Genomic DNA, 26,576 nt, shown 5'->3' with positions numbered 1-26,576 from the left:
AGTGATTGTGAATGACAAATAGGAAGGTCCGGGGGGGGGGGAAGGATATTTGTTTTTCACAGATATTTCTTCTCGTAAGCTCTCTGACGGAAGAGATCAAATCTACGGAGTGTACGGTACCCTCCCAGCACTTCATTCATTCATTCAATCATATTTTTGCAGTGCTCAGCGCAAAATAAGCACTCAGTAAATACCATTGATCGATTGGTTACCGTAAGCCAAGACAAAGCTGACTTTTTACTTTCATGGAAATCATTTAAGCATCTTTAATAGCCCCTCTTCCTTTCATTTAAAGTTTTCTCTGCCCTGTGGTTTACTTGATGGAAAAATGAAAGTTAAAAAGTGATGCTGTGATGGCAAAAAAAAGCCCTTTCTACTGCTCGATACCCTTCTCCTCGTTTGCTATTTCAAGTCCACACTGAAAATACATTTTCAGGACCTATGACTTTTCCTAATGTCTTACTGGTCAGCCTTACCCACTGGACATGAATGCAAGGGGAAAGACCTCCCACATCTCATATTTAAATGAAAATATTAACATATTTACATAGAGAAACAGCACGGCCTAGTGGATAGAGCACAGGCCTGGGAGTCGGAAGGACCTGGGTTCTAATCTCGGCTCCGCCACTCATCTGCTGTGTTACCTTGGGCAACTCATTTCACTTCTTTTTCCCACAGTTACCTCATCTGGAAAATGGGGATTAAAATTGAGCCCCATGTGAGACAGAGACTGCGTCCATTCTGATTAACTAGTATCTACCCCAGCATTAGAACGGTGCTTGACACATAGTAAGCACTCAACAAATACCATCATTATTATGTTTGTGTGCCTGTGTATATATGTATATTTGCATATGTATATGCTAATAATAATAGCGGCACTTGTTAAACACTTACTATGTACCAGGCACTGCTCAAACAACAGTCCACCTCTAGTCTCAAGCTTTGGTAGACAGCAAGTGCTATCCAAAAGGGAAAAATTAGGGATGTTAGAAATTACAGCCCAACACAGTAGGGGAGATATCAACCTTCACATTTCCTCCAGACATTCAGTTGCCATTCTTGGGGACGGAAGGCTGGGCCCAGTAATGGTATCTCTTAGGTTCTTAATCAAAGCGATCACCATCCTACGAGCCACTTTTATTTTTGGGAGCAAATTTCCACTTTACAGCTTTTCTGATTCATAAAAGAGAACTTCTGCAAAGTTCTAAACCTTCAGAATAGATCGCTTTTAAAGTTCTTGTTTCCATAATCTCTTCCTTCCTTAGGGAGATAAATACCACTCGGAAAAGCCATGTGTTCGAGTAGCTAAACTGACAGTGGAGTCAAATGAACAATTTACTTCTTTCCCTGTAGGTCTCATGCCCTCCTTGACGGCGCCATCCATCAGGGCCGCGATATTTTAGGATTGATCATAAACTAGGAGCAATATAATTACTGAACCAGAAGTATTTTATTATAGAGACCGAAATGGATCAGCAGCTATTGCCTACATGGTATGAACCAGCTGACTAATGATTGAGGAGTGTAATTAGAAAATATGGAAGAGACACAGCATCTTATTCCACAGTCCAGTAATATGAGGAATGAAACGACTGATAATGTGCAGCATAGAAATTAAAAGCAGTCAGATTGTAATAGGAACCAATGATGCTTCTAAAAAAAATGTAAGAGGCTGGCAGAATAAATCCAGGTTTATAGTGGGTTAAATCATTAAAAATTTAAGAGGATTCCACGCTACCATGTCTTTTTCTCCATGAAAGATCCAAGGCCTTTAACATCCAACAGCTTCACATATCTTAATCTTCTGTGTTGTTAGGAGCAGAGGATCATTTCATTAGTGGCTAATCTAGTCTTCTGATCCCATTCCCCAAATTCTTTCCCTGGACTAGACTGCAAGTGATTGAAAAGCGTCTGTTTTCCGCTCTTAATAATGTTGGTATTTGTTAAGCGCTTACTATGTGCCGAGCACTGTTCTAAGCGCTAGGGTAAACACAGGGGAATCAGGATGTCCCACGTGGGGCTCACAGTCTTAATCCCCATTTTACAGATGAGGTAACTGAGGCACAGAGAAGTTAAGTGACTTGCCCACGGTCACACAGCTGACAAGTGGCAGAGCTGGGATTTGAACTCATGACCTCTGACTCCAAAGCCCGTGCTCTTTTCACTGAGCCACGCTGCTTCTCTTAGCAGTTCTCCCTTCTAGACTGCAAGTTCCTTGAAGGCAAGGACCATTTCTGCTAACTACTGAACTCCTTCATAAGGTCCTAGTAGAGTATTCTGCCCCAGGTAAGCACTCAATAAATACTATCGATTTATCCTCCTTCACAAGAGGGGCACTTTGAATTAATTGGCATGAATCTTTCCTCAAACCAGAGCATTATCCCTTTGAGCATTCTTGCTATGGAGAAGAATCGCCCTGTTTGACGCCGTTCATTTCGGCATTTATCTTCTTTGGCCACTTTAATCTCATCCATTAAGGAAAGAAGCAGAGAGAGAGGCAGTCGTTGATATGCCAAGTACTAAAAGAAGTCATTAAGAGTGGCCTATATCACAACCCCAACCAAATGACAATAAATATCTCTCTCCAAAGCGGGAACAAGAGGAAAAAATGGGCCTGGCTCAAGGCAAGAGCCCCGAGCATCTCAAACTGCCGGCTGTGGCATAATAGGTCACAGGGCTCATTGCATTTCCTTCTTGGGCCGGGCAGTAAAATGCTGCAACACGTTTTTCTTTGTGAATGATTTTTAGAGCAGGGGAAGATCCCATGAAAGCCTACAAAATAGGACCAACCTTCCGCAACCAAATAAACTGGTAACTTTCATTCTTAGGGATTTCTTTCGAAAACGGTAACAGATACTGGCCTAAATCGTGGACCCTGGGAGCCATTTCCTATTAGTGTTTTCGGCTAGTGTCATTGGGAATGAGTGGGATGAGTTTATAAGTGAATGAGTACATGAATGTATGTGTGAATGAATTCTCTTTCCCCTCAGGGACCCCCGGATGTATTTCAATCACAGAGCCAGAAGACCCTGAGACGTTCATCCACCCCATCTGAAAAGAATACGCGCTTAAAGTCATTCCCAATAAAATGTCTCTTCCATCCGTTAGAGATCTCCAGAGGCAGGAATCTCCCCCCACCAGCCTCCATCTCCCTGGACAGCTTATACCCCCGTCCCCCACCTCTTCTAACGGAAATCCCACCTATCTTCAAATTGGCATGCCAGTCTCTAGCTCCCAATTCTGGGGACTCCGAGCCCAGACGTTTCCCAGACATTCAATCTGACCAATGAGTTTTTGTAACTGAACGGGGTCAGAGTGAGGAGGGTTGGGGTTGAGAAGATTCTGGCAGTTTTTTTTGTTTTGTTTTTGTTTGCCTCTGCTGCCTATTTGGCTGGAGTTCTCCAATTCCATCCTTTTGTCCGATCTTTCAAAATGACTTTTAAGTACTGATAACTGCTTTGCAGATATCATTAATAATGCTTCCGTACTCTGTGTTGAACTAAAAGCGCTAGAACTTTAATACTCGCCTCCCCAGGTAAACTTATTTCATATTCAGGGATTTTCCTCAGAGAGGCCACTCACTTGGGAGCTCTCATTTCCCTTGGGACTTGAAATTCTTCTTGAAATCCTCTGAGTCCTTTTTTTTACTACTTCCCCGGTATCTCAGAAAATGCTTTTGTTTCTTCCACCTTGTCATTTTAAATGCTGCTTTCCCCAAAAAGCCCTCAAGAGGGTTTTTTGAACAGATAGCAAATTATAAGTCAACTTTCTATTGTATGGTATATCTCCTTCCCAAATCTAAAGAAAGGACAACAGACCCATTTTATTTTATTGGCTGTTGTGGCACTATCGCCGATCTGGAGACAACAGACTCATTACAGCCTTCTGAGGCAATGAAAAGTTGCGGTCAAGGTGAACAACTGCTCTTCCGAGAGGCCAATTTTCAATCCCTTATTTTTTCCAGTGTGGTCCTCGGCGTGGGAAGGTCACCTGTTTGAGCTAGGTCAAAGGTGATTTTGGTTTTTTCCAAGTTCCACCGAAATTGTTTCGGTCTTTTTGAACTACAGGGAAATGAAAGCAATTCTTTTCTTTACGGAAAAAAATGATCAAGCCTCTATATTTCAGCAAAATGGGAATAAAAACCTCAACCTTTGCGTGATCAGTTGGCTAACTTGAGCTAGCTTGAAATCCTCAAGTTCCAAATGGCAGCGGTACACTGACAAATAGATACATTCCCTGCCCACAAAGAACTTATAGTCTAGATGGGGAAGGAGCCACGTCCTCTGACTTCCAGGCCTGTGCTTATTGGAGTTTTCAGGTGTTTGTGTTTTTAACTGTGGTGGTTAGAACTTCCTGGTGAATGAATAGATAGGAAGGTCAGATATCAGGGACCTTGTCTGTCTGAAGCACCCACTTCTGGGTTTCTACGGAATTACCCGATTATGTGGAACTGCAAGAAACAGGAGTAGCAGTGAGTTGAAACTTCCCTAAGAGTTTTGACTGACAGAAATTAGACCATCACCAGAGCAGAAACCCCTTGCATTTTAAGGATGACAGAGATCGCTCAGTTTGTACTGTGCTGCCATTTGAAAACTACACAATTAGACACCGGACTGGCAGTGTCCTGATCAGTAATGTATCCGTGTTTTCTCGACAAATTTCTGGGATTAACAGTAAAACTAACTGAACAGAATGCGGTGTATCGGGAAAGGACCGTGACAAGCAGACCTGTTTCTGAAGGTAAAATTAATTCCATCAGATGCGATGGCTCAGAACGATGAATAATTTGCTGAAAAACTCAGGCGGCCAATGAATCTGGGAGGGAAACTCGGGATTTTGGAAAAGGTGGGGATTAGAGGTTACCCTGGCAGACTCAGTCCACAAAATGGCCCTTATTACATCACTATGCTATTCTGCTTGACATATTGCATGAAATGTCCCGAGTCCTGGTGTCCCCGAGAAGCAGCGTGGCCTAATGGAGACCTTGGGACGGGGAGTCAGAAGGACCTGGGTTCTGATCCCGGCTCCGCCAAACGTCTGCTGTGTATCCTTGGGCAAGTCGCTTCACTTCTCTGTGCCTCAGTTACCTTATCTGTAAAATGGGGATGAGTGTGAGCCCCGTGTGGAGCGGGGACTGTGTCCCACCTGATTAACTTGTATCTACCCGAGCGCTTACTGCAGTGACTGGCACATAGTAAGCACTTAAATACCATGAAGAAAAAGTGTACTGGTCACTAGCAAGAATCTTGCCATAGTAGAGTTCTTAACAAGAAGCCCACCATTTGTCTTCTGCTCTCTTCCTGCTTAGTGGAAAGAGCACAAGCCTGGGAGTCAGGAGACATGGGTTCTAATCCTAGTTCCACACTTGCCTGCTGTGTGGCCTTGGACAAGTCACTTAACTTCTCTGTGCTTCTGTTTTTCATCTGTGAAAATAGGAATAAGCTGCCTTTTCTCTCTCCTTTTTCTTTGGCATCCGTTAAGTGCTGACGATGCGTCAGGCACTGTTAAGTGCTGGGGTAGATACAAGCTAAATCAGGTCAGGCACAGTTCATGTCCCACATGGGGCTCCCAATCTTAATCCCCGTTTTACAGATGAGGTAACAGGCACAGAGAAGTGAAGTGACCGGCCCAAGGTCACAGAGCAGGCAAGTGGCAGACCTGAGTCTAGAATCCAGGTCTTCTGACTCCCAGGGCTGTGCTCTATCCACTAGGCCACACTGCTCTCCTCTCAGACTCTGAGCTCCATGTGGAACAGGGACTGCGTCTAATACATTTTTATCTACCTCAGTGTGTGGCTCACAGGGAGTGCTTAATGCCACAGTTATCGGTTACTACTATCCTTATTGTCTTTTGTGAAACTTATCATCCCCACCTTGCCTGCTTTGGGGGATGATAATGGCTACAGGAGTAGGGGAACCACGAGGTGAGTAGATTTTCAAAAAAAAGATACGGCTTACTTGACAACAGCGGCCTTCGATGGGAAGATGCTCGTTGGCATTTGCAGCGCATATCCCGTTCACTTGCGCAGCAGTGTCAGTTCATCATCGCCCTTGATCTTCTTCTTAAAGTTAATGGATTTTGTTCACGGGACGAATTTCTTCGTTGTGATTTTTCCTACTGGCTAGTGGTTCCATAAGGAAAATCCCAAATTATTTTGAAATTCAGAAACAAACACACGCCCCACTTCGCCGTCCCCCGCCCCGATGTCAAGAGTGCCTCAGATCGAGAGTGACCGAGTCCAGCTCACCTTCCCCTGGATAATCTGTCAGGCACCTCGAGGGCATCTGATGCGTTTCCCAAAACTCTATTTATATCATTTATCCACCCTATTTCTAGACATCTTTGAGAAAGGGAAATTTGTCACCTCAGAGCAAGGGCTCTTTAGGAAAGAGAAGCTCATCCGTCAGCATCCTCAGGCAAGCAAGCCGGGGCAGGTCAGGCTAAGCCGCACAACTTAGCCGACGTCTGACCGTGATTTGGCCCCAGTCACTGCCTGCCACTTCCTGCGAGACCCCGGCACTGCTGCCATATTCATTCAATAGTATTTATTGAGCACTTACTATGTGCAGAGCACTGTACTAAGCGCTTGGAATGGACGATTCGGCAACAGATAGAGACGATCCCTGCCCATTAACGGGCTCACAGTCTAAACGATACTATCGCCACTAACGGATACTGGATTTCTGCTTCTAATAACAATCCTGGTATTTGTTAAGCGCTTATCATGCGTCAGGCACTGTACTAAGCGCTGGGGGGTGGATACAAGCAAATCAGGTTGGACACAGTCCCTGTCCCCCATAGGGCTCAGTCTCAATCTCCTTTTGACAGATGAGGGAACGGAGAGACAGAGAAGTGAAGCGACCTGTCCAAGGTCACAAAACGGACAAGTGGCGGAGCCGGAATTAGAACCCAGGTCCTTCGGAGCCCCAGGTCGGGGGTCTATCCGCTAGGCCACACTGCTTCCTAGACCGCCACTCCTTCCCTGTGTAGTCCCGGTTCTCAGCCAGCTGAAGGCCCGGAGGAGGCCGGGCTAATGGTGCGAATAAACCACAAGTGGCCCAAACCCAGATGCGGCAGTCATGACCAGTCTGACCTGCTCGTCAGGAACCCAACCCGTCCTCAACCCTCTGACTGCACCCACCATCGGAGCTACTGAACGCTTACTCTGTGCAGAGCACTGTACTAAGCACTTATGAGAGTTCAACAGCATCAGTAAACACGCCTCACACCCCCAAAGGTTGTACAATCTAGGATGGGAGACAGATGTTAAAATAATTTACAGGCAGGGGAAAGCAACAGTTTAAAGCGGTAAACTCGTCGGGGGCAAGGAGTGTTTAGTACAGTGCTCTGCACACACGACTGAACGAATGAATGAATGTACCTAAGTGCTATATGGGAGGGCGGAGCTCAATATCCACTCGTGTTTTTTTAAGTGATGGAGACGTGAGAGCGGGTGGTGTGAGGGAATAAGCTGGGGACATAAGATTCGTCAGGGAAGGACTCCAGGAGGAGACGCGATCTCACAGGACTCTGGAACATCAGAAGGACCCTGGACTGCAGGATGGAAAGGAGAGTTCTAGGCAGAAGGGAGGACGTGAGTAAAAGAACGGCGGCGACAGCCCAGGACGAACCACAAAAGTGGACGAGCGTTAGACGAGTGAAGGGTGTGAGCCGTGGTACAGTGGGATAAGGGAGGGCGAGAACAGAACGAGTAGTACCTCAAAGCCAACGGAACTGTAACCGGATCCCAGGAGCGCAACCCATTCTAGGACAAAACTGCCTGTACTTCTCTGTCCCCTAAATCACCTATTCACGGTCTCTTTTCTGCAGGTTCCTTTAAATCCTAATTCCTTTGACACTGGCATCGTTGGAATGACGGTTCTTTACACCAGCAGTGTAGGTAAATTTATTTCTATGGCAGAAGCATTGTTTCAATAATAGAAAAATAACACTATGCGCAGAGTCCGAGTAACCCCGCAGTAGTATAAATATATTTACTTATATATAATCCAAGTATCGTGTAGCATACATTCCAGTTTTATACCTCGACAAGCCATTCTGGATTTGACAAGGAGCAAACACACATCCAGATGAGTTTTTGGTCAGAAGAGGGAACAATCGAGAGAGTCGGGGAGTCAGTCCCGCCGATCAACCAATACAAAAGATTTTTCTCTTTTAAAATGAATTAAAGTGCCTACGGGAGGTGGCGAGTTGACAAAGGGAGGCTTTCGCACAACACATGCAGAGGCTATATTAGTTACACCGTTAAGGGGGGGGTGAAGCAGGTCGCGACCTAAAGGAAGCACCGTGGCTTAGTGGAAAGAGCCCGGGCTTGGGAGACAGAGGTCATGGGTTCTGATCCCGGCTCTGCCGCCTGTCAGCTGTGTGACTTTGGACAAGTCACTTCACTTCTCTGTGACTCCCCATCCGTGAAGTGGGGATTAAGGCTGTGAGCCCCACGTGGGACAACCTGGTTATCTTCCATCAACCCCCAGCGCTTCGAGCAGTGCTTGGCACATTGTAAGCGCTTAACAAGTACCATCATTATCGTTATCAAAAACAGAGGAAGCACCTCCAGGAGTAAAATGCCAGGCACGGAGCATAGTCAGTTGTTGGATCCCGTGGCGAAATCCCAACAGAAATGACCCAAATACCATTACCTGCAAAGGGGACTGCTAGGGGACCCAGGCTGCGTCCAACATTTCCCCAAACAGCCAATTGCTGGTCCCTGTTTAAGAAGTCATTCAACCTCAGCTGGATTCAAACCTTTAAATAAAGGGTTTGTCAGCCCTCCCCGACCCCTTCCCTGGGCCAGGATCTCCTGCCCGCCCGAAGAAGATGCTTTTATTGAGTAGATAGATTTTCAATCAGGATGTATATCCTCAAAAAGCATCAGGAGTTAACAGGAGGAGTGAGAGACTAATGTTCGGTCTTTCCTTGTGGTTGCTCCCAGCTGATTCCTGAATTGCTTTCTACAATCTTGAAATGACTGTCATGAAGCAGACAGATGTGAAAAAAGAAGTTATTATTCGTTCATGAATCCAACACACTGCAAGGTAACTACGGGTTTCCACCTCTACATTTAATGCTCTTGGTCATTTACGCACCTTTCCGCCAAATTCGACGTGGCAGCGTCACCACGTCGCCTTTAATTTTAGGGCAAAGTTGTTCTATAACGGTACAAGTATACAATCAGTCTGGATGTTTCTAGAGAGGTCCTCGTTAGCTCTAAGCACACGGATTATACAATAAGTGACCCTACCGAACGAAGAGAACATCACACTTATTTCGATTACAATTAAAAGCTGCATCACGTTTAAGACCCATATATATACTACCTAGGCACACTGATTTACCACCCACCACTCTTTTTTTTCCAACACAGACATAAGACTCGCAAGAAAGAACAGCTAACACGGCAACCATCTTAGCTTTAACTGATTCGAAGGGAAGTACCAACATCGAAAGACGGTATTACACATTTTTGGGGGACTTCCAGAAAGTTTACTGCAAATGCCCCTCCCGCTGAATTCGAAGTCGCTCTTTCTCCACTTGTAAGCGTTCCTTTTCTATCTGCAGCTTCTCCGATTCAAATTTTAAAAACTGGAGCCTATCTTTTTCCAGTTGCAAACGTTCTTTTTCAAGTTTAAGCTTTTCCGTCTCAATGTCCAGGGGCTGAAACACCGGCTTCTCCCCTTGCCCGAGTTCATTCTCCAGGAGGGGTTTCTCGGCATGCATCACCTGCAGCCTCAGTTTCTCTCTCTCGATCTGCAGCCGCTCCTTCTCCAGCTGAATTCTCTCGTGCTCCATGTCTAAATGCCGCAGTCTCTCCTTTTCGATCTGCAGCCGTTCTTTCTCTACCTGCAACCTCTCGGCCTCGATGTCCAGCCTCTGTTTTTCCATTTCGAGCTTCTGTTTCTCCAGGCTTACCAGTAAGTGGGAGTCGTCGAAGGAAGATCTGGCTTGGGTGCAGTTAAGGGTACCAAACTCTTCGATGTGGGGAAAGTCAGGAAGTTCATTTTCTCTTTTGGAATCGGGCATGACAGATGACAACATTTCTTCTTCCTCCTCGATCTCAAACTGTAAGGAAGAAAGAGGAGTCTGAGACTTTACCTTTCGCTTATTTTTCTGGACACCTCGCAATTTCTAGGAATACATTTCCACATTAATTCCCTCCATTTTAATTTCTTGGCCACCGTTACCGATCGAAAGAAAAAAAAAACCCGGGGCCGGGTGAAGAACAGCAGAGAGAAAAATGATCGTCCCCTCACCTGCGGCTCACAATCTCCTACAACGCCCCTCCTCAAACAGCCTCGACAAAGCGCCTTTCGTTTTCCGACGGGCCGAGGACCGCACGTGAAAATCAGAGAGAGGACCCCGAAAATGGAATCGGGCTGAGACTTACCTCAAAGCTCTGCGGGTCTTTCTCCTCCTCTTCCACTTTGACTTCGGTCAAAGATCCACCTGCTTCCTTGAAATCGGCCATATTTTGCCAATCAAAACCCGAATCATTGATAAAACCCATCTTTTCATCTATCTCCTCAGTAAGAGAGTCATCTAGATCAGATGAAGGGAAGTGGTATCCGGCGCCGACCAGTTTTATGTTGGCTTTCAGCTGCTTCCTCTTCATGAGAGCTCTCCAGTCCAGATACCTCCTTTTCACTTCTGTCCCTGTTCTCTGCTCTCCTTCTCCTACCGCGTTCACACACTCGGCAATCTCCTCCCAAGCTTTCCGTTTCATTTCATTAATTGTCGTATTCAGCTGCTTGGAGAAGATGACGTCTTTCCGTGTTCTGATTTCTTTCAAAAGGGTCTGAGTTTCTTGAACGCTAAAATTACTTTTCCTTTTCCTTTTCAACTGCTTCATTTCCCCAACCTGAATCGTTTTTACTGCAACAAAATCAATGGCTGAATAGCGTTGATTCTGGAAGACTATAAACCAAGAAAATCCCTCTTTGGCACCTCTTTTTCAACTACTATGTTTTCTATTCAGCTGGAAGCACAGCCAGGCTAACTCCTAAGGGACGGGAAGAAAAAAGTAAAAACTAATAAATCTCAAACAATTTAAATTTCACATTCTCAGCAAATAAAATCGATTTACTGGACACCAACTGTCAGTCATTTCGTAGAACTGCCTACTCGCTCGTCAGATGAAGGGGAGTTTTATCCTTTTGACTCTGTACCCTACGGTACGTTCCCTCTGAAAAGGGTGACTTCACAACGGGGCACATGTCTTTCAGAGAGGATTTTTCGTCGCTTCAGATATTCATTTCTGACCCAAGTAGGTAGTGGACCAATTCCGCTCCTGCGGCTAAGAAAAAAGCAGCTGTCCCGGAGATGTGGCGAGTCAAGACACGCCACAGAAACTCATCCAAAAGAGAGACTCTAGTCCAACTCTTGTTTTTTAATCACCATTAAAGGATATTACTGATTGCTGAAGGGAATGCTGCAGAAAGAGATTGCATTTGTGGAGGCCTCTAGTTGTTAACCACGCCCATTCCGGGATATTGATCTCGGCAAGTGCCCCGACTGCAGAGAACCGATCCAGGTCGCTTCTCCCGGACAGGGGGCGAGCGGCCTTGAGGACTCTCGGGACCCTGGGTCGGCAGCTGGCCACCGGGCACGCTCCTGGTTGAGATGGACGGAACGGAGAACCGGATTGGGTTGCTTTACTGTACGTCTGCAGCGGAATAGCGTCCATCACATAATTCGCCCAAGAGCGCTTTTCCTCGCTAACTCTGCCGGCAATAATAGCAACTGGGGCTGGGTGGTGGGCTCGTTCTATTAAAAAAGAGAAATCCGCTGATGTTTCCTTTTCCTGAAACATACCTATTTCAATACATCAATCAACGTTAATTATTCAGCCCTTATCAGCCCTTACGGTGTACAGAGCGCTGTACTAAGCACTTGGGAGAGTGCAATATAAGAGAGGTGGTAGATACGTTCCCTGCCCACAATGAGCTTACAGTCCCTGCTGAGTTCTAGGCTGCTGTCCCGGGGATGTGGCGAGTCAAGACACGCCAAAGAAACTCATCCGAGAGAGAGAATCTAGTCCCACTCTTTTCTGTTTTAATCACTATTAAAAAAAAATCATGCTCCGACAAACCATAAATGAATTCAAAGGAGGTAACTATGATTACTTTTTCTTCCCCCCTTTTTGGTATGTTTTAATAGGAGTAAAATCCAAAGATTCCCCTATGATCAGTCTACCCCCAGTTATCATAAAATTCAGTGCTCAGAACAGTGCTTGACACATAGTAAGCATTTAATACCATAAAAAAAACCCCTAACCAAATTAGGAACGTGTAGGAAATTCCTTATCGAGCTGCTTAGCTCAATCTTTTGTCAGGTTTTCACCAGACTTCTTCAGGGAAGCTCTCTATTCAATTCGGTTCTTTGACTGGGACTATTTTTGGTTAAATTCAGTCGGAGAAGTTTTTCTTGGTTGTTATTCACAGGTTAAATGTAACTGATTTGGGATTTGCTTAATTTTAATGGCTGTTGAGGCTTCATATTCTGAGTGGGTGCCACATTTTTTCCCTAAGCAAAGTTTCATTCTAAAACTAGTCAATGGAAGCTGGGCCAAATGTTGATGTCAGGGGTATTTATCAAGTGCTTACAATGTGCCAAGCATTCGGCCAAGCGCTGGGAAAGATACCAGAGGACCAGACATTTTCCAGTGCATCAGTTACCTCATCTGTAAATTGGGGATTGAAACTGTGAGCCTCACATGGGACAGGGACTGGTGTCCAACTCAATCCACCTCAGTGCTGCGTCCAGGGCCTTGTCAAATAGTAAGTGTTTAACAAATGCCATCATCATCATTATTACGATTATTATTCCACATGATCCTGAGGGTCTAAGTGGGAGGGAGGAAGGAACTTTAACCCTGCTTAACGGAAGAGGAAACTGAGGTCTAGAGAAATAAAATGTCTTGCACAAGGCCACAGCAGGAATCTGATTGGCTGGGGGTCTGAAATTCGGTGCCCTGATCCACTGCGGTTCGTGAATGAGATTCTTTTAATAGCAGTTTGAAAGCGTCACCCTTCCTGGATCAAGACTGTTGTCATTCCTTAGGCCTGGAATCACACCTGGTCTAGACATTTCCTCCCTTCTGGAAAAGGCTCTGAGAAAGTTTTGCTTGATTTCACGGTATTCACCAACGGAGGAACTATCCATTAGGGGACAAAATCTGGCTCCTGAAAATAATCTTTGGAAACAACCTGCTACAGCTCATCTTTTCAAAAAGGTCTTTTTATATATTTTCTCTAAGGCGGTTTCACAGCCAACAATAGGAGGGGATGAATCAGAACTTTGGTGTGTGCAGCTTTTAGACTTTCTTTAATTTCTTCCGTCATTCTCTAACTGCAGGTCACAAGGCATCTTCAAAGCACCTGCTATCCTGATTAAAACCTCTACCTTCATGATCAGGTAAACCTGGCCGAAACATCGATGAAAAAAATTAAACCGTATCACAGTCCCTTTCTCACAGTACAAGGGTAAAGATCGTCCTCTGTTCTGCTTTTGCGGTTGCTATTTGCAGTGCCAGATGCTGTTTTCTACTATCATTCCCAAGATCTTTCCAATATCTCAGTTTGAAAAGAGCCACCCTACCCCTCAAGGCTGAATATCAGGCTGGTCGCTCCTCTGCTGGCCCCTCCACACAACCCACTGCTACGCCACAGTAGCGGGGACCGCCCTTCGCTTTCTCTTTATAGGGGGAAATGTACCAGTTTCAAAATTGTAAGATCATCACAGGTTTAATTTTAAGATTTAATATTTAAGATTTCCTTTTAAGATTTAATAACTTCTTTTGTCCTTTTCAGGAGGACTAGAAATCCCCAAGGTAATTTGGTTGCCTACAACTACCTAACTCAAGAAACTGCAGAGAATAATCAGGTCCCGGAAGGTGGGGACAAAACGACGACAAAGAAAACTAATTTTCAACCAGGATATCGTCTCAAGGATCATTTGATAAAGATCCTCAGGTAAATTCTTCCGGTAAAGTAGAGGGGCTGCTCTGTGACTGACCTCATCCCGAATCAGTCAACTGATGGTAATCCTTTCACTTAAAGTTGGAGCCAATAGAGGCCAGGAACTTTAATCCTCAAAATGAGATTCAAAGTTGAGAGCTGAATGAGAACCGGGAATGGCTCGTGATACGGTAAAAAAAAGCACGGACAAGAAACCGGGAATCATCTGATTCTTTGTTTTTCCTTAGTCAAGACTCCCAGGGAGGAAAGTTCCCAGAATCTGCTGCGGGTCCTTGGGCGGGTCACTTCTCTGTGCCTCAGTTACCTCATCTGTAAAATGGGGATTAAGACGGCGATTCCCATGTAGGACATGGACTGTGTCCAACCTGATTATCTTGTATCTACCTAAGCATTTAGAACAGCGCCTGGCACATAGTAGGCGCTTAACAAATACTATTTAAAAAAACCCTGGGCCTCAAATGTATTGTTCTTTGGGGAAAATCTTTTCGCGCTTGCTCCAAACAGCTCCTCTTTAAGGAACTGCTCCTTCTTTTACCTGAAAATCCACTGCCTCCCCTTCCTTATCCCCATTCTACACTATAACCAATTCTACCCTAACCTCTGAAGAACGGACAATAGGTCTCATCTCTAATGTATGAACTCTCTAAGACTGTTTAAATAAGAACACACATTAGACACACTTTTACGCAAAGTCCCTCTACTTTCTCCAATCCCTGGAAAAAGACTGAAATTGTAGAAAATTAAGTCGCACGTGGAGTTTCACAATGATCTTCCCATTGGCATGAGAAAAAACTCCTTCCTTGGACAAATGCTGGGATACACCACTTAAAAGGAGACAGAGAGGGCTTGGGGGATGGGTGTGGGGGGTGAGGGGAGGGGAATGGGGAGTTCAAAAGAGAGTATCAAAAATTAGAAATTCAGATTTATGACGCTACGATAGAGGAAGAAGGATCGGAAAACCTGGAGAAGAAGCACCTGCAGAGTGATTTGATAAGTACAGAAGCACCAAAGCGTCATTACAGAACCCACTCACTCAGGAACAGGGAAAAAATTTAAATAATCACATAAACTTTATCTGAGCAAGCAAGCTCTTGCCAAGGCCCCATCGAAACCATAGTTCTTTTCGCTGCTGCTTTCTCCTGCACTCTTAAAAATGCCGTTCCTGAGAACAGAATGATTAATTTGCAGTGTAAAATTTATCTCTGGTCATTACAGTTGGCGTGTTATTTCTTCCTGAAATCTCCGAAGCTGAGAAGCATTATTATAGCCTTTCTTATTTAGTAAAAATAACGGTAGTTGCCCGTTCCATATGGAAAACTTTTTAAAAATGTTCAATTTAGAAATAATTATTTCCATTTCATAATTTTTCAATTGTCCTAAGATTCCACACAGCAATACTCTGTGTTTAATCACGCTCTTAGGCAACTAATATATTTTAAGAAAAAATGCATTCATGTGAAATAATTATCCCCTGAATTGCAACTCTGGTACCATTAAAATGGATAAGGATAAAAAATGAACAATTTGGAAACAAGGATACTGCACTACTCTCATAAAAAAGGGAACCTAGGAAAATTATTTGCACAATACCATTAAAGTTCTGTAAATGAAGTCATTTCAAAGTTTCTCAAGAGGCTTTTAATACTAAACGAAGTCAATTTAAACAGTTATTTGCCTAACCGCAGTTTTCTGCGCTCTTGCATACTTATACATATGGTGATACAAGAGTTAGCCGCAAAAGGGTGTTTTCTAAGAACTGGTCATTAGAGAGCCCAGAGTCTAAATTCTAGAATATATAATGTCATGTCTAACAACCTCTGAAGCCAAAAAGCATGACAGACGTTCAAAGGCCCCAAGAAAATGTAATCCCATATACATTGGGAAATAAAATTTTATGTAAACGAAACGTGTCCAAATTGACTACTGTACTTCTGTGCAATACTAATGTGCAATTTTGCCGTCTTGCTTCCTCCTTATCCTTCTACGTCTCAGAATTTGAGGGCCCAGGACTGCAATGACGGTTATCCCAAAGCTCGTGTATTCAATATTATGGATCCACTCTATTAAAAAAAAAAGGATAATTAGTATTAACAACAATCTGCATTATTTGTTCAGCTATTTCACTAGAAATGGAATCGACTGACTAGATTTGAACTTTCGGATTTTCAGCTGTCTTTCTAGCCTCTGATAAGGCATTTCCAAATCTTTTACAAATAACCTGGAGTCACTGGCACGCGCAAAATCCCAAATCATATGGAGACTATTTGTCAGCAGGGAGGAGAGCGAATACGGCACTACTCAATCCGCTATTACCAGTGCTCCTTCCAAATCTCGGGGTGCCCTAGGAGCAAAAATGTCTACTTCTGCCACCGGGAAATAAAAAATCAATCACTGCCTCAAGCAATTCAAATAAGTCAATACGTATTAACTTTGTGTGTTTAACCATGCATCATACTGATGCCTAACTCATTGGTTAGTGCAATGGCTGGCGTGGAGTCAGTGCTTAAACACCATTTTAAAAAATAATAGCGGCTCCCCAGTTACTGTTTAGGCTCCTACCATTCCACCCAATACGCTGATTTCTCCTTTAAATGAGGAGGAGGGGATTGCATTCTTGCAGAAATCCCCATGGAAGAAAATGGGGATTCTAAAACATGTAGTATTTATGATGCCACTCACACGCACGTGCACGACCAAGACCGCATCACGCTATATCGAGGCAGTGTGTCGTCGTCAGAACACCCAGGGCTAGCTAATTTTTCACTTTACAAAGCACTTACTATGGGTGAGCTAACACCACGTTTAACCTCTCCACAGAACTTTTCTATCAGGAATTACGTATCGAATCAGGGACACGGTGGTTCGCTCCCACAGATAATCACCAGGACGAACAGTTGTGTACAAGGCCAGAGAACTGGAGAGGGTGAGTGTAAAGCATGAATTTTCCTTATCACGGGGCTTCGCAAGAACCCGACCCCTCTGCATGGGAAAATCGGGGGTATCGGGGAAGGACTCCGCTGATACCGTAGCCAAAATGAGGATAGGGAAAGATATTTAGTGTCTATCAAGGACTGAAAGTTCTGCTCGGAAAGAACACAACGGCGATAGCATAAAGACGCAGTTAGGCAAGTTTAACTCTTCCACGTCACCTAACAATAGAGTTCGAAAACACGACCAGGATTTTTCTAATTTCTTCACCCTTCTCTCCTCCCATTTTTCGATCCGGCCCAAATCGCGGATAACGTACTCTGGAACTCTAAGAGGGTTCAGCCCCTGAAAGTTGCACGGAGGCGGGAACTTCCTTGGGCAAAGTACGGTCACGAGAAATCTTTCTCGGAGAGATTCCAGATACAGTGCACGGCCTCCATTCTTTTTTTGAATAACAGCGTATTAAAGCGTAAACCTTTCGTGATTTGGAGATTGCATGACTACATTCCTACTTAGTCACAAGTATCACCACCCCAATTTTAGAACCCTCATTTTCCTTCCTCTGAAATGGAGCTAAGCAGGGCCATTCTACAGGAATCCAGCTATCCCGGTAGGCCTGCGTTTTTTCTGGAATAAAACAGAAAGGCCCCGTTTCTACCTTGTCCGTAACCCCACCCCGAATGACACCACACAGACGGCCCCGATCTGCTGAAGCTCCTCCCTGAGGCTCACGTGATCCCGAGAGGAAGGGTGTGTATATACCGTGCTGATTATTTACGGAGAGCGATGAAATAGCAGCACCACTGAAACGCATTCCTTCCCGGAAGCCGCTTAAGCACGCTGGCGTGGAAAAAAGAAAATAAAAAAGGGTTCACCCGCCACCGAATCTTAGAAAACACAAGCAATCGAATCACCCGAATCTTCTTAGAACACATAGGCAATCCTTTTACCTCAAAACCAAAAGGCAAATGTTAAAGGGCACCTCGGACGTAAAAAACGCCGACTCCTATTAGAAAAGAAGAGAAAAAGTGAGGGCATCATACCTTCACTGGCTATATTGTCTGGGCTCTCGGGACCTTTGAAAGGCGAATATCCCACTGAAATGCGAGAGACAAAGCAAAAAGACAAATCAGAAAGACAGAGGAAGAGTCTTCTGTCAGTCAGGGGTTGTGCCCGGCATATCGCCGGCCCCGTCGGAAGGAAATAATAGGGATTTCCAGGCCCTGAGGACCTCCAGACCCGAGGCGGGGTGGTCAGAGAGACGGGAGGAACGGGCTACAACTCTGCTGGCGGAGCAGAGGGAGGGGAAGTAGAAATTAAATGTCTCCGAGCCCCCCAAAATGTGAATTATTAAAGTATCGGGAGACCGGGCGCCTCGTCCTCTGCGCTTTTTGGGTGACCTCGCCTCAAGGGAAGGCGACCTTCGGGTGCCGGACCTCGCCCCGAAGAGTTTCACTTCGTTCCGGGCAGGGAACGTGTCCGTTCATCCCGTTGGACTGTAATCCCGGCTCCACCACTTGTCCGCTGTGCGACCTTGGGCAAGTCACTTACCTGTTCTGTGCCTCAGTTCCCTCATCTGTCAAATGGGGATTAAGACTGTGAGCCCCAGGTGGGACCACCTGACTACCCCAGCACTTAGAACGACGCTTGGCACGTAGTCAGCGCGTGACAGATACCACCATTATTATTGCTATTCCTCTCCCGAGCGCTTAGTCCAGTGCCCGGCACACAGTAAGCGCTGGTCTAGTTCACGGGCCTGGGAGTCAGAGGATGTGGGTTCCAATCCTGCCTCTGCCACCTGTCTGTTGGGTGACCCGGGGCGAGTCCCCTCACCGCCTCAGTTACCTCATCTGTTAAATGGGGGCTTGGACCGTTAGCCCCACGCGGTACCGGGACCGTGTACAATCCGATCGCCTTCTATCTACCCCAGTGCTTAGCACACAGTAAGTGCTTAATACACGCCACGATTATTATTACTACGATGGCGATGGCGGGACGGGGCGGTCAAGACTGTGAGCCCCATGTGGGGCAGAAGGACTCTGTTGGACAGAGTCCAACCCGATGTGCTTGTCTCCACCCCAGCGCTTAGTACAGTGCCCGGTACACGGTAGTCGCTTAACACTGACCGTAATAATAATTATTATTATGGCCGATGCGGGGGGAGGGGGGAAATCCAGCTTGGCTCAGTGGCCAGAGCCCGGGCTTGGGAGTCAGAGGTCGTGGGTTCTAATCCCGACTCCGCCGCCTGTCTGCTGGGTGACCCTGGGCCAGTCCCTTCGCTTCTCTGGGCCTCAGTTCCCTCATCTGGACAATGGGGACTGAGCTGTCAGCCCCATGTGGGACCACCTGATTACCCCCCCTCCCCAAGCCCCCCAGCGCTTAGAACAGTGCCTGGCACAGAGTAAGAGCTTACCAAATACCATCATCATCGTCATCCAAGACTGTGAGCTCCACGTGGGACCGGGCCTCGTCTCTACCCCGGCGCTTAGCACATAGTAGAGACTTAGCCGCCACCACCTTAATAATGTTGGTATTCGTTAAGCGCTTACCATGTGCAGAGCACCGTTCTAAGCGCTGGGGTAGACACAGGGGAATCAGGTTGTCCCACGTGGGGCTCACAGTCTTAATCCCCATTTTACAGATGAGGTCACTGAGGCACAGAGAAGTGAAGTGACTCGCCCACGGTCACACAGCTGGCAAGTGGCGGAGCCGGGATTCGAACCCATGACCTCTGACTCCAAAGCCCGTGCTCTTTCAGCCGAGCCACACCACCTCGATCTATTAGACTGCGAGCCCGTCACTGGGCCGGGATGATCCCTATCTGTTGGCGACTTGGACATTCCAAGCGCTCAGTCCAGTGCTCCGCACATAGTAAGCGCTCAATCGATACCCTTGAATGAATGAATGAATGAACTGGGCCGGGATAGTCTCTATGTGTTGCCCAATCGTCCAATTCCAAGCGCTCAGTCCAGTGCTCTGCACATAGTAAGCGCTCAATCAAGACTATGGAATGAATTGGGCCGGGCCGGTCTCTATCTGTTGCTGACTTGTCCAGTCCAAGCGCTCAGTCCAGTGCTCTGCACATAGTAAGCGCTCAATCACTACTGAATGAATGTGGCGGGGATGGTCTCTATCTGTTGCCAAATTGTCCATTCCAAGCGCTCAGTCCAGTGCTCTGCACAGAGCGAGCAACCGATAAATACCATTTAATGAATGAATTGGGCCGGGTCGGTCTTATCCGTTGCTGACTTGTCCATTCCAAGCGCTCAGTCCAGTGCTCTGCACATAGTAAGCGCTCAATCAAGACTATGGAATGAATTGGGCCGGGCCGGTCTCTATCTGTTGCTGACTTGTCCAGTCCAAGCGCTCAGTCCAGTGCTCTGCACATAGTAAGCGCTCAATCACTACTGAATGAATGTGGCGGGGATGGTCTCTATCTGTTGCCAAATTGTCCATTCCAAGCGCTCAGTCCAGTGCTCTGCACAGAGCGAGCAACCGATAAATACCATTTAATGAATGAATTGGGCCGGGTCGGTCTTATCCGTTGCTGACTTGTCCATTCCAAGCGCTCAGTCCAGTGCTCTGCACATAGTAAGCACTCAGTCAATATCACTGAATGAACTGGGCCGGGCCGGTCTCTCTCTGTTGCCGAATTGTCCATTCCAAGCGCTCAGTCCAGTGCTCTGCACATAGTAAGCGCTCAATCTACTGAATGAATCGGGCCAGTCTCTCTCTGTTGTCGAATTGTCCATTCCAAGCGCTCAGTCCAGTGCTCTGCACATAGTAAGCGCTCAATCTACTGAATGAATCGGGCCAGTCTCTCTCTGTTGTCGAATTGTCCATTCCAAGCGCTCAGTCCAGTGCTCTGCACCTAGCAAGCGCTCCATCACCACTATTGAATGAATTTGGCCGGGCCGGTCTCTCTCTGTTGCCCAACTGTCCATTCCAAGCGCTTAGCGCAGCGCTCTGCACATAGTAAGCACTCGATCACTACTATTGAATGAACTGGGCCGGGCCCGTCCATTGCAAGCGCTTAGCGCAGTGCTCTGCACCGAGCAAGAGCTCAGTGACTACTATTGAGCGAACTGGGCCGTGCCCGTTCAATGCAAGCGCTTAACACAGTGCTCTGCACCCAGCAGGAGCTCAATGACTACTATTGAACGAACTGGGCCGGGCCCGTCCAATGTAAGCGCTTAGCACAGTGCTCTGCACCGAGCAAGAGCTCAGTGACTACTATTGAGCGAACTGGGACGTGCCCGTTCAATGCAAGCGCTTAGCACAGTGCTCTGCACCGAGCAAGAGCTCAGTGACTACTATTGAACGAACTGGGCCGGGCCCGTCCAATGCAAGCGCTTAGCACAGTGCAATGCACCCAGCAGGAGCTCAATGACTACTATTGAGCGAACTGGGCCGGGCCCGTCCACTGCAAGCGCTTAGCACAGTGCAATGCACCCAGCAGGAGCTCAATGACTACTATGGAGCGAACTGGGCCGGGCCCGTCCACTGCAAGCGCTTAGCACAGTGCAATGCACCCAGCAGGAGCTCAATGACTACTATTGAGCGAACTGGGCCGGGCCCGTCCACTGCAAGCGCTTAGCACAGTGCTCTGCACCGAGCGAGAGCTCGATCAATAGGAGCGAATCGATTGCATGCTGCCGGACGCCTTCCCGGCCGAAGGACTGACCTGCAGGGTGGGCGACGGCTCGGCAACTTGTCCTCCGCCGGCCCGGGGGGACGGGGGGGGGACAGAAATCCAACGACCCCCCGGCAGCACAACGACGAGCTCGTCCTCCCTCCCCGCGGCCGGTCCTGCCCGAGCCCCGCCCCCCGCCCCGCGTCCGCCGCTCCCATTGGCCGCGCCCGCCGTCGCTCAGCCCGGCCCGCGCTCCCATTGGCCGGCCGCGGCCCCGCCGCCACAATGGGCGTCGGCCGCGCGCACGCCGGCGGGCGCTTCGGGGCGTGCGCGCGCCCGACCCCCGCTCTCGGGAGCGCGGCGCGCGCCCGCGGGGAAGGGACGCGGCCTACTGAGGCCTGCTCTGGAGTAGGCATCATAATGTTGGCATCTGGGAAGCGCTTGCTACGTGCGGAGCACTGTTCTAAGCGCTGGGGGAGATCCAGGGTCATCAGGTGGTCCCACGGGAGGCTCACAGTCTTCGTCCCCATTTTACAGACGAAGTCACTGAGGCCCAGGGAGGCCAAGTGACTCGCCCGCAGTCACGCAGCTGACAAGGGGCAAAACAATGTTGGGATCTGTTAAGCGCTTTCTACGTGCAGAGCACTGTTCTAAGCGCTGGGGTAATGAGGTTGTCCCACATGAGGCACACAGTCTTCATCCCCATTTTACAGATGAGGGAACTGAGGCCCAGAGAAGCCAAGTGACTCGCCCGCAGTCACGCAGCTGACGAGGGGCAAAATCATGTCGGGATTCGGGAAGCGCTTTCTACGTGCCGAGCGCTGTTCTAAGCGCTGGGGGAGATACAGCGTCATCCGGTTGTCCCACGGGGGGCTCACAGTTTTAATCCCCATTTTCCAGATGAGGGAACTGAGGCCCAGAGAAGCGAAGTGACTCGACCACAGTCACACAGCTGACAAGGGGCAAAACAATGTTGGGATCTGTTAAGCGATCACTACGTGCAGAGCACTGTTCTAGGCGCTGGGGTAATGAGGTTGTCCCACATGAGGCTCACAGTCTTCGTCCCCATTTTACAGATGAGGGAACTGAGGCCCAGAGAAGCGAAGTGACTCGCCCACAGTCACACAGCTGACGAGGGGCAGAGCAGGGATTCGAACTCATGACCTCTGAGTCCTAAACCCGGGCTCTTTGCACTGAGAAACTGTCCTAAGCGCTGGGGTAGATACAGGGGAATGAGGTTGTCCCACGTGAGGCTCACAGTCTTCATCCCCATTGTACAGACGAGGGGACTGAGGCCCAGAGAAGCGAAGTGACTCGCCCACAGTCACACAGCTGACAGAGGGCAAAATAATGTTGGGATCCGTTAAGCGCTTACTACGTGCAGAGCACTGTTCTAAGCGCTGAGGTAATGAGGTTGTCCCACGTGAGGCGCACAGTCTTCGTCCCCATTTTCCAGATGAGGGAACTGAGGCCCAGAGAAGCGAAGTGACTTGACAGAGAACAGTGCTCTGCACATAGTAAGCGCTGAAATACCACCATTATTATTATTATTGTTATCACTGTTAGAGCCTAGAGGCACAGTGTTTGCTTGATTGCCTCCGAACAAGAAAATATGGCCGAGGGTGCCACCGGAAGGAGGCATCTCACGTAGAAAACGGATCTCGTACCCTCGCGCTTTTGTTAATCCCGCCTGTTTGACTGGCGAGATTGGCATAAGCCAGTTCCCAAGGTAGGACAGCGTGGCGCAGTGGAAAGAGCCCGGGCTTTGGAGTCAGAGGTCGTGAGTCCGAAACCCAGCTCCGCCGCTTGTCAGCCGTGCGACTGTGGGCCAGTCACTTCACTTCTCTGGGCCTCAGTGACCGCATCTGGAAAATGGGGATGAGGACCGTGAGCCCCACGTGGGACAACCCGATTCCCCCGTGTCTACCCCAGCGCTTAGAACAGTGCTCTGCACAGAGTAAGCGCTTAACAACTACCAACATTACATTATTATTAGGAAGAAGCCAGAAATGCTGTGTGCCCACAGCTTTTCCGGGTTAGACGCCGACCCTTCACCTCCCTCCTGTCCTCTCCCTCCCATCGTCCCTTCCCTTTGCTCGGCCAGACGCCCGGATACCGTGGTGCCCGAATGTCACGGGTTCGGATCCCCGCTCGGCCCCTTGGCTGCGTGACTGTGGGCGAGTCACTTCTCTGGGCCTCAGTTCCCTCATCTGTCGAATGGGGATTAACCGTGAGGCTCACGTGGGACGACCTGATGACCCCGCATCCTCCCCGGCGCTTAGAACAGCGCACATAGTAAGCGCTTAACAAATACCAATATCGTTATTATTATTATTCCTTCCCTTCACCGCCCGCCTGCTCGGCCAGACACCCGGATATCGCGGTGCCCGGACGTAAAGAGTCACCTCGCGGTGACCCTTGTTTCAGTAAAAAAAGTCACTTGGCTTCTCTGCGCCTCAGTGACCTCATCTGGAAAACGGGGATCGAGACCGGGAGCCCCGAGCGGGACACGGACCGAGTCCGGCCCGATGACCTTGGATCTCCCCCGGCGCTGAGATCGCCGCCTGGCACTTATCGAGGGTCGAACGGACGCCGTCATCATTTGTTTCCGTAAAGAGGACGGAGGATGGCCGAGAAATCCGAGGGGATTTATCGAGGCCTTACTGGGCGCGGGGCGCGGGGCTCGGTGGAAAGAGGCCGGGCCTGGGAATCAGAGGTCAGGGGTTCGGATCCCCGCTCGGCCGCTTGTCAGCTGTGGGACTGGGGGCGAGTCACTTCGCTTCTCTGGGCCTCAGTGACCCATTTCCCTCTGCTCCTCCCCCTCTCCCTTCCCATCCCCTCGGCACCGTACTCGTCCGCTCAACCCTAGATATTTTCATCACCCTATTTATTTTGTGGATGAGATGTACGTCGCCTCGATTCTATTTAGTCGCCATTGTTTTTACGAGACGTTCTTCCCCCCGACTCTGTTTATCGCCGTCGTTCCCGTCCGTCCGTCTCCCCCGACCGGGCCGTGAGCCCGTCAGAGGGCGGGGACCGTCTCTATCCGTTGCCGACTTGTTCGTTCCGAGCGCTTAGTACAGTGCTCTGCGCAGAGTAAGCGCTCAATAAATACTATTGAACGAATGAACCTCATCTGTCAGACGGGGATGAAGACTGGGAGCCTCACGTGGGACAACCCGATGACCCCGGATCTATCCCAGCGCTTAGAACAGTGCTCTGCACGTAGTAAGCGCTTAACAGACACAGACATTACGAAGCGCTGGGGAGAGCGCCACAGAACAAGTAAACAGCCACATTCCCCGCCCACGACTAGGTTGCTGAAACCGAGGTGGCTTCCACACATAATAATAATAATAATAATAATATATTATTATTATTATTATATAATAACACACGCATAACGGCACAGGTGAATAGCAGGAACTCTCGATATACGTGGCGACAAGCTGTCTGAGGGCTCTGGATCCGGGGCCATACTGATCGATCCTAACCTTGTCAGCTGTGTGACCGTGGGCAAGTCCCTTCACTTCTCTGGGCCTCAGTGCCCTCATCTGTGAAATGGGGATGAAGACTGTGAGCCTCACACCTGATCACCCTGTATATCCCAGCGCTGAGAACAGTGCTCTGCACACGGTAAGCGCTTAATAAATGCCAACGTTATCATCATCGAAAGCGGCCATCTTTCCCGCGTCGTCTTCTGGGGCTGCGGTGCGATGCCCTTGAGGCCCCCGCTTACCCGGCTGCCCGTCTGAAACCTCCCCCGTCTTCCACTCCCTCCGGCCAATTGGCCGATGAAATCAAATTGATCTTCAGGCAAGGCTTACGGCAATATTGACACTGCAAGTTGCCACCAACGATCGGTCTCGAGTGGTTCCAGGGTGAGAAATACCTGAGGACTCTGGAGTATAAGCGGAGACCCAAAAAAATCTAAATTTCAATCCTTCGGATGAATGGAATCATTCACTTGGGCTTAGTCTAAATTCATAAAGGGCATTTACAAAAAATCCAGCGTTTCTTCTGGCTTGTACTTTCTGTCTGTGGGTGTTCCTCGTTTCGGAATCGCAACGGATTTGAAAAGCGCAGTAAAAAATGACCTGGAAATTCCGAAACGATACTGCAGATGTTTCCGTGAATTCTGGCTCTCCGTTCTCCTGTCTTCGAAAAGGGAAAATAATTATCTCCCCCTGACTTTGGTCAGAGTATCGAGGCCTTCCGGGCACGAGGTGTGGGTTCTGTATCTTTTAAGCGTGCTGCTGCTTATCTTTTCCGAGCGTCAGTAAGTTGAACTTCTTCCCCCGTCCCCCCCACGGTCTTTCTAGAGGCAAGGAAATCTTCAACGCTGCCCAGAGTGGAGTGTTAAGTCGACCTATTTGGAAAAGCAGCTGATTGTCGCTATGACGACGTAGGACCTGTTTGGTATTTAGGCTTTTCATGCTTCTCCGTTGCCATGGTAACGCATCTTTGGGTATGGATACCATTTCAGGAGTCTATCAAAATAAAGGGGAAAAACACTATCGATACCAACTCCTTATAGTATTTCACAATGACGGGACACAGATGACTCCGACTGAACTACGAAGTTCGGTTCGGAGGAGAATCGGAAGAAGACGCGAGAGGGGCAAGAGTCTGAAAATAACAGAAAAGTAAGGATCCCGAAAGGTGAAAACGGCGGCGAATCAGGCCCTAAGAAGAGATGACGCAGACGAATCAGTACGGGAAACATCAGCGCGACTCTTTTATCTTTGAGGCCTCCACTTTAGTGACTTCTGGGATGAAGTTCTAAGGCAGATATGAAAAGAGTTTATCAAGACATGAAAGAATATTAAATGGAGGTAATGAATAGTCATGATGTCACTGAAATACCCCGCAATAGAAATGACCATTGGTGCATTTAATTCCATATTACGCTACCGTCACCGGACTTTCCATCATTTAAAGTTCCGCGATCGTTTCTTGCGAAATTTTAGAGTGCTATGTCCACCGCTTAGCATTTGTCATTTCAGGGAAAGCTACTA

General features: G+C 47.9%; 1 protein-coding gene across 6 annotated transcripts; it reads right to left on the bottom strand.

Annotated features, from left to right (window-relative positions):
• Nucleotides 1-9,013: 9,013 nt before the first annotated feature.
• MSANTD4 (Myb/SANT DNA binding domain containing 4 with coiled-coils) lies at nucleotides 9,014-25,968 on the bottom strand. Of its 6 annotated transcripts, none has more exons than XM_029048226.2 (4): nucleotides 25,451-25,968; nucleotides 17,969-18,022; nucleotides 10,409-11,784; nucleotides 9,508-10,083 (listed from the first exon to the last, which is right to left on the bottom strand). In XM_029048226.2, the coding sequence occupies exons 3-4, from the start codon at nucleotides 10,868-10,870 to the stop codon at nucleotides 9,508-9,510; spliced, it is 1,038 nt and encodes a 345-aa protein (XP_028904059.1). In that variant the 5' UTR covers nucleotides 10,871-11,784; nucleotides 17,969-18,022; nucleotides 25,451-25,968. The 6 variants fall into 6 exon arrangements, with proteins under 6 accessions (XP_028904064.1, XP_028904059.1, XP_028904057.1 ...); XM_029048224.2 differs by having other exon boundaries at nucleotides 10,409-11,020; XM_016227276.3 differs by having other exon boundaries at nucleotides 10,409-11,020; nucleotides 25,656-25,968.
• Nucleotides 25,969-26,576: the final 608 nt, after the last annotated feature.

The sequence above is a fragment of the Ornithorhynchus anatinus genome, chromosome 20, assembly GCF_004115215.2.
Source record: "Ornithorhynchus anatinus isolate Pmale09 chromosome 20, mOrnAna1.pri.v4, whole genome shotgun sequence".
In the NCBI taxonomy this organism is placed as follows: domain Eukaryota; kingdom Metazoa; phylum Chordata; class Mammalia; order Monotremata; family Ornithorhynchidae; genus Ornithorhynchus; species Ornithorhynchus anatinus.
Note: the sequence above shows the minus strand (reverse complement) of the source record. Positions and strands in the feature narration are given on the sequence as shown.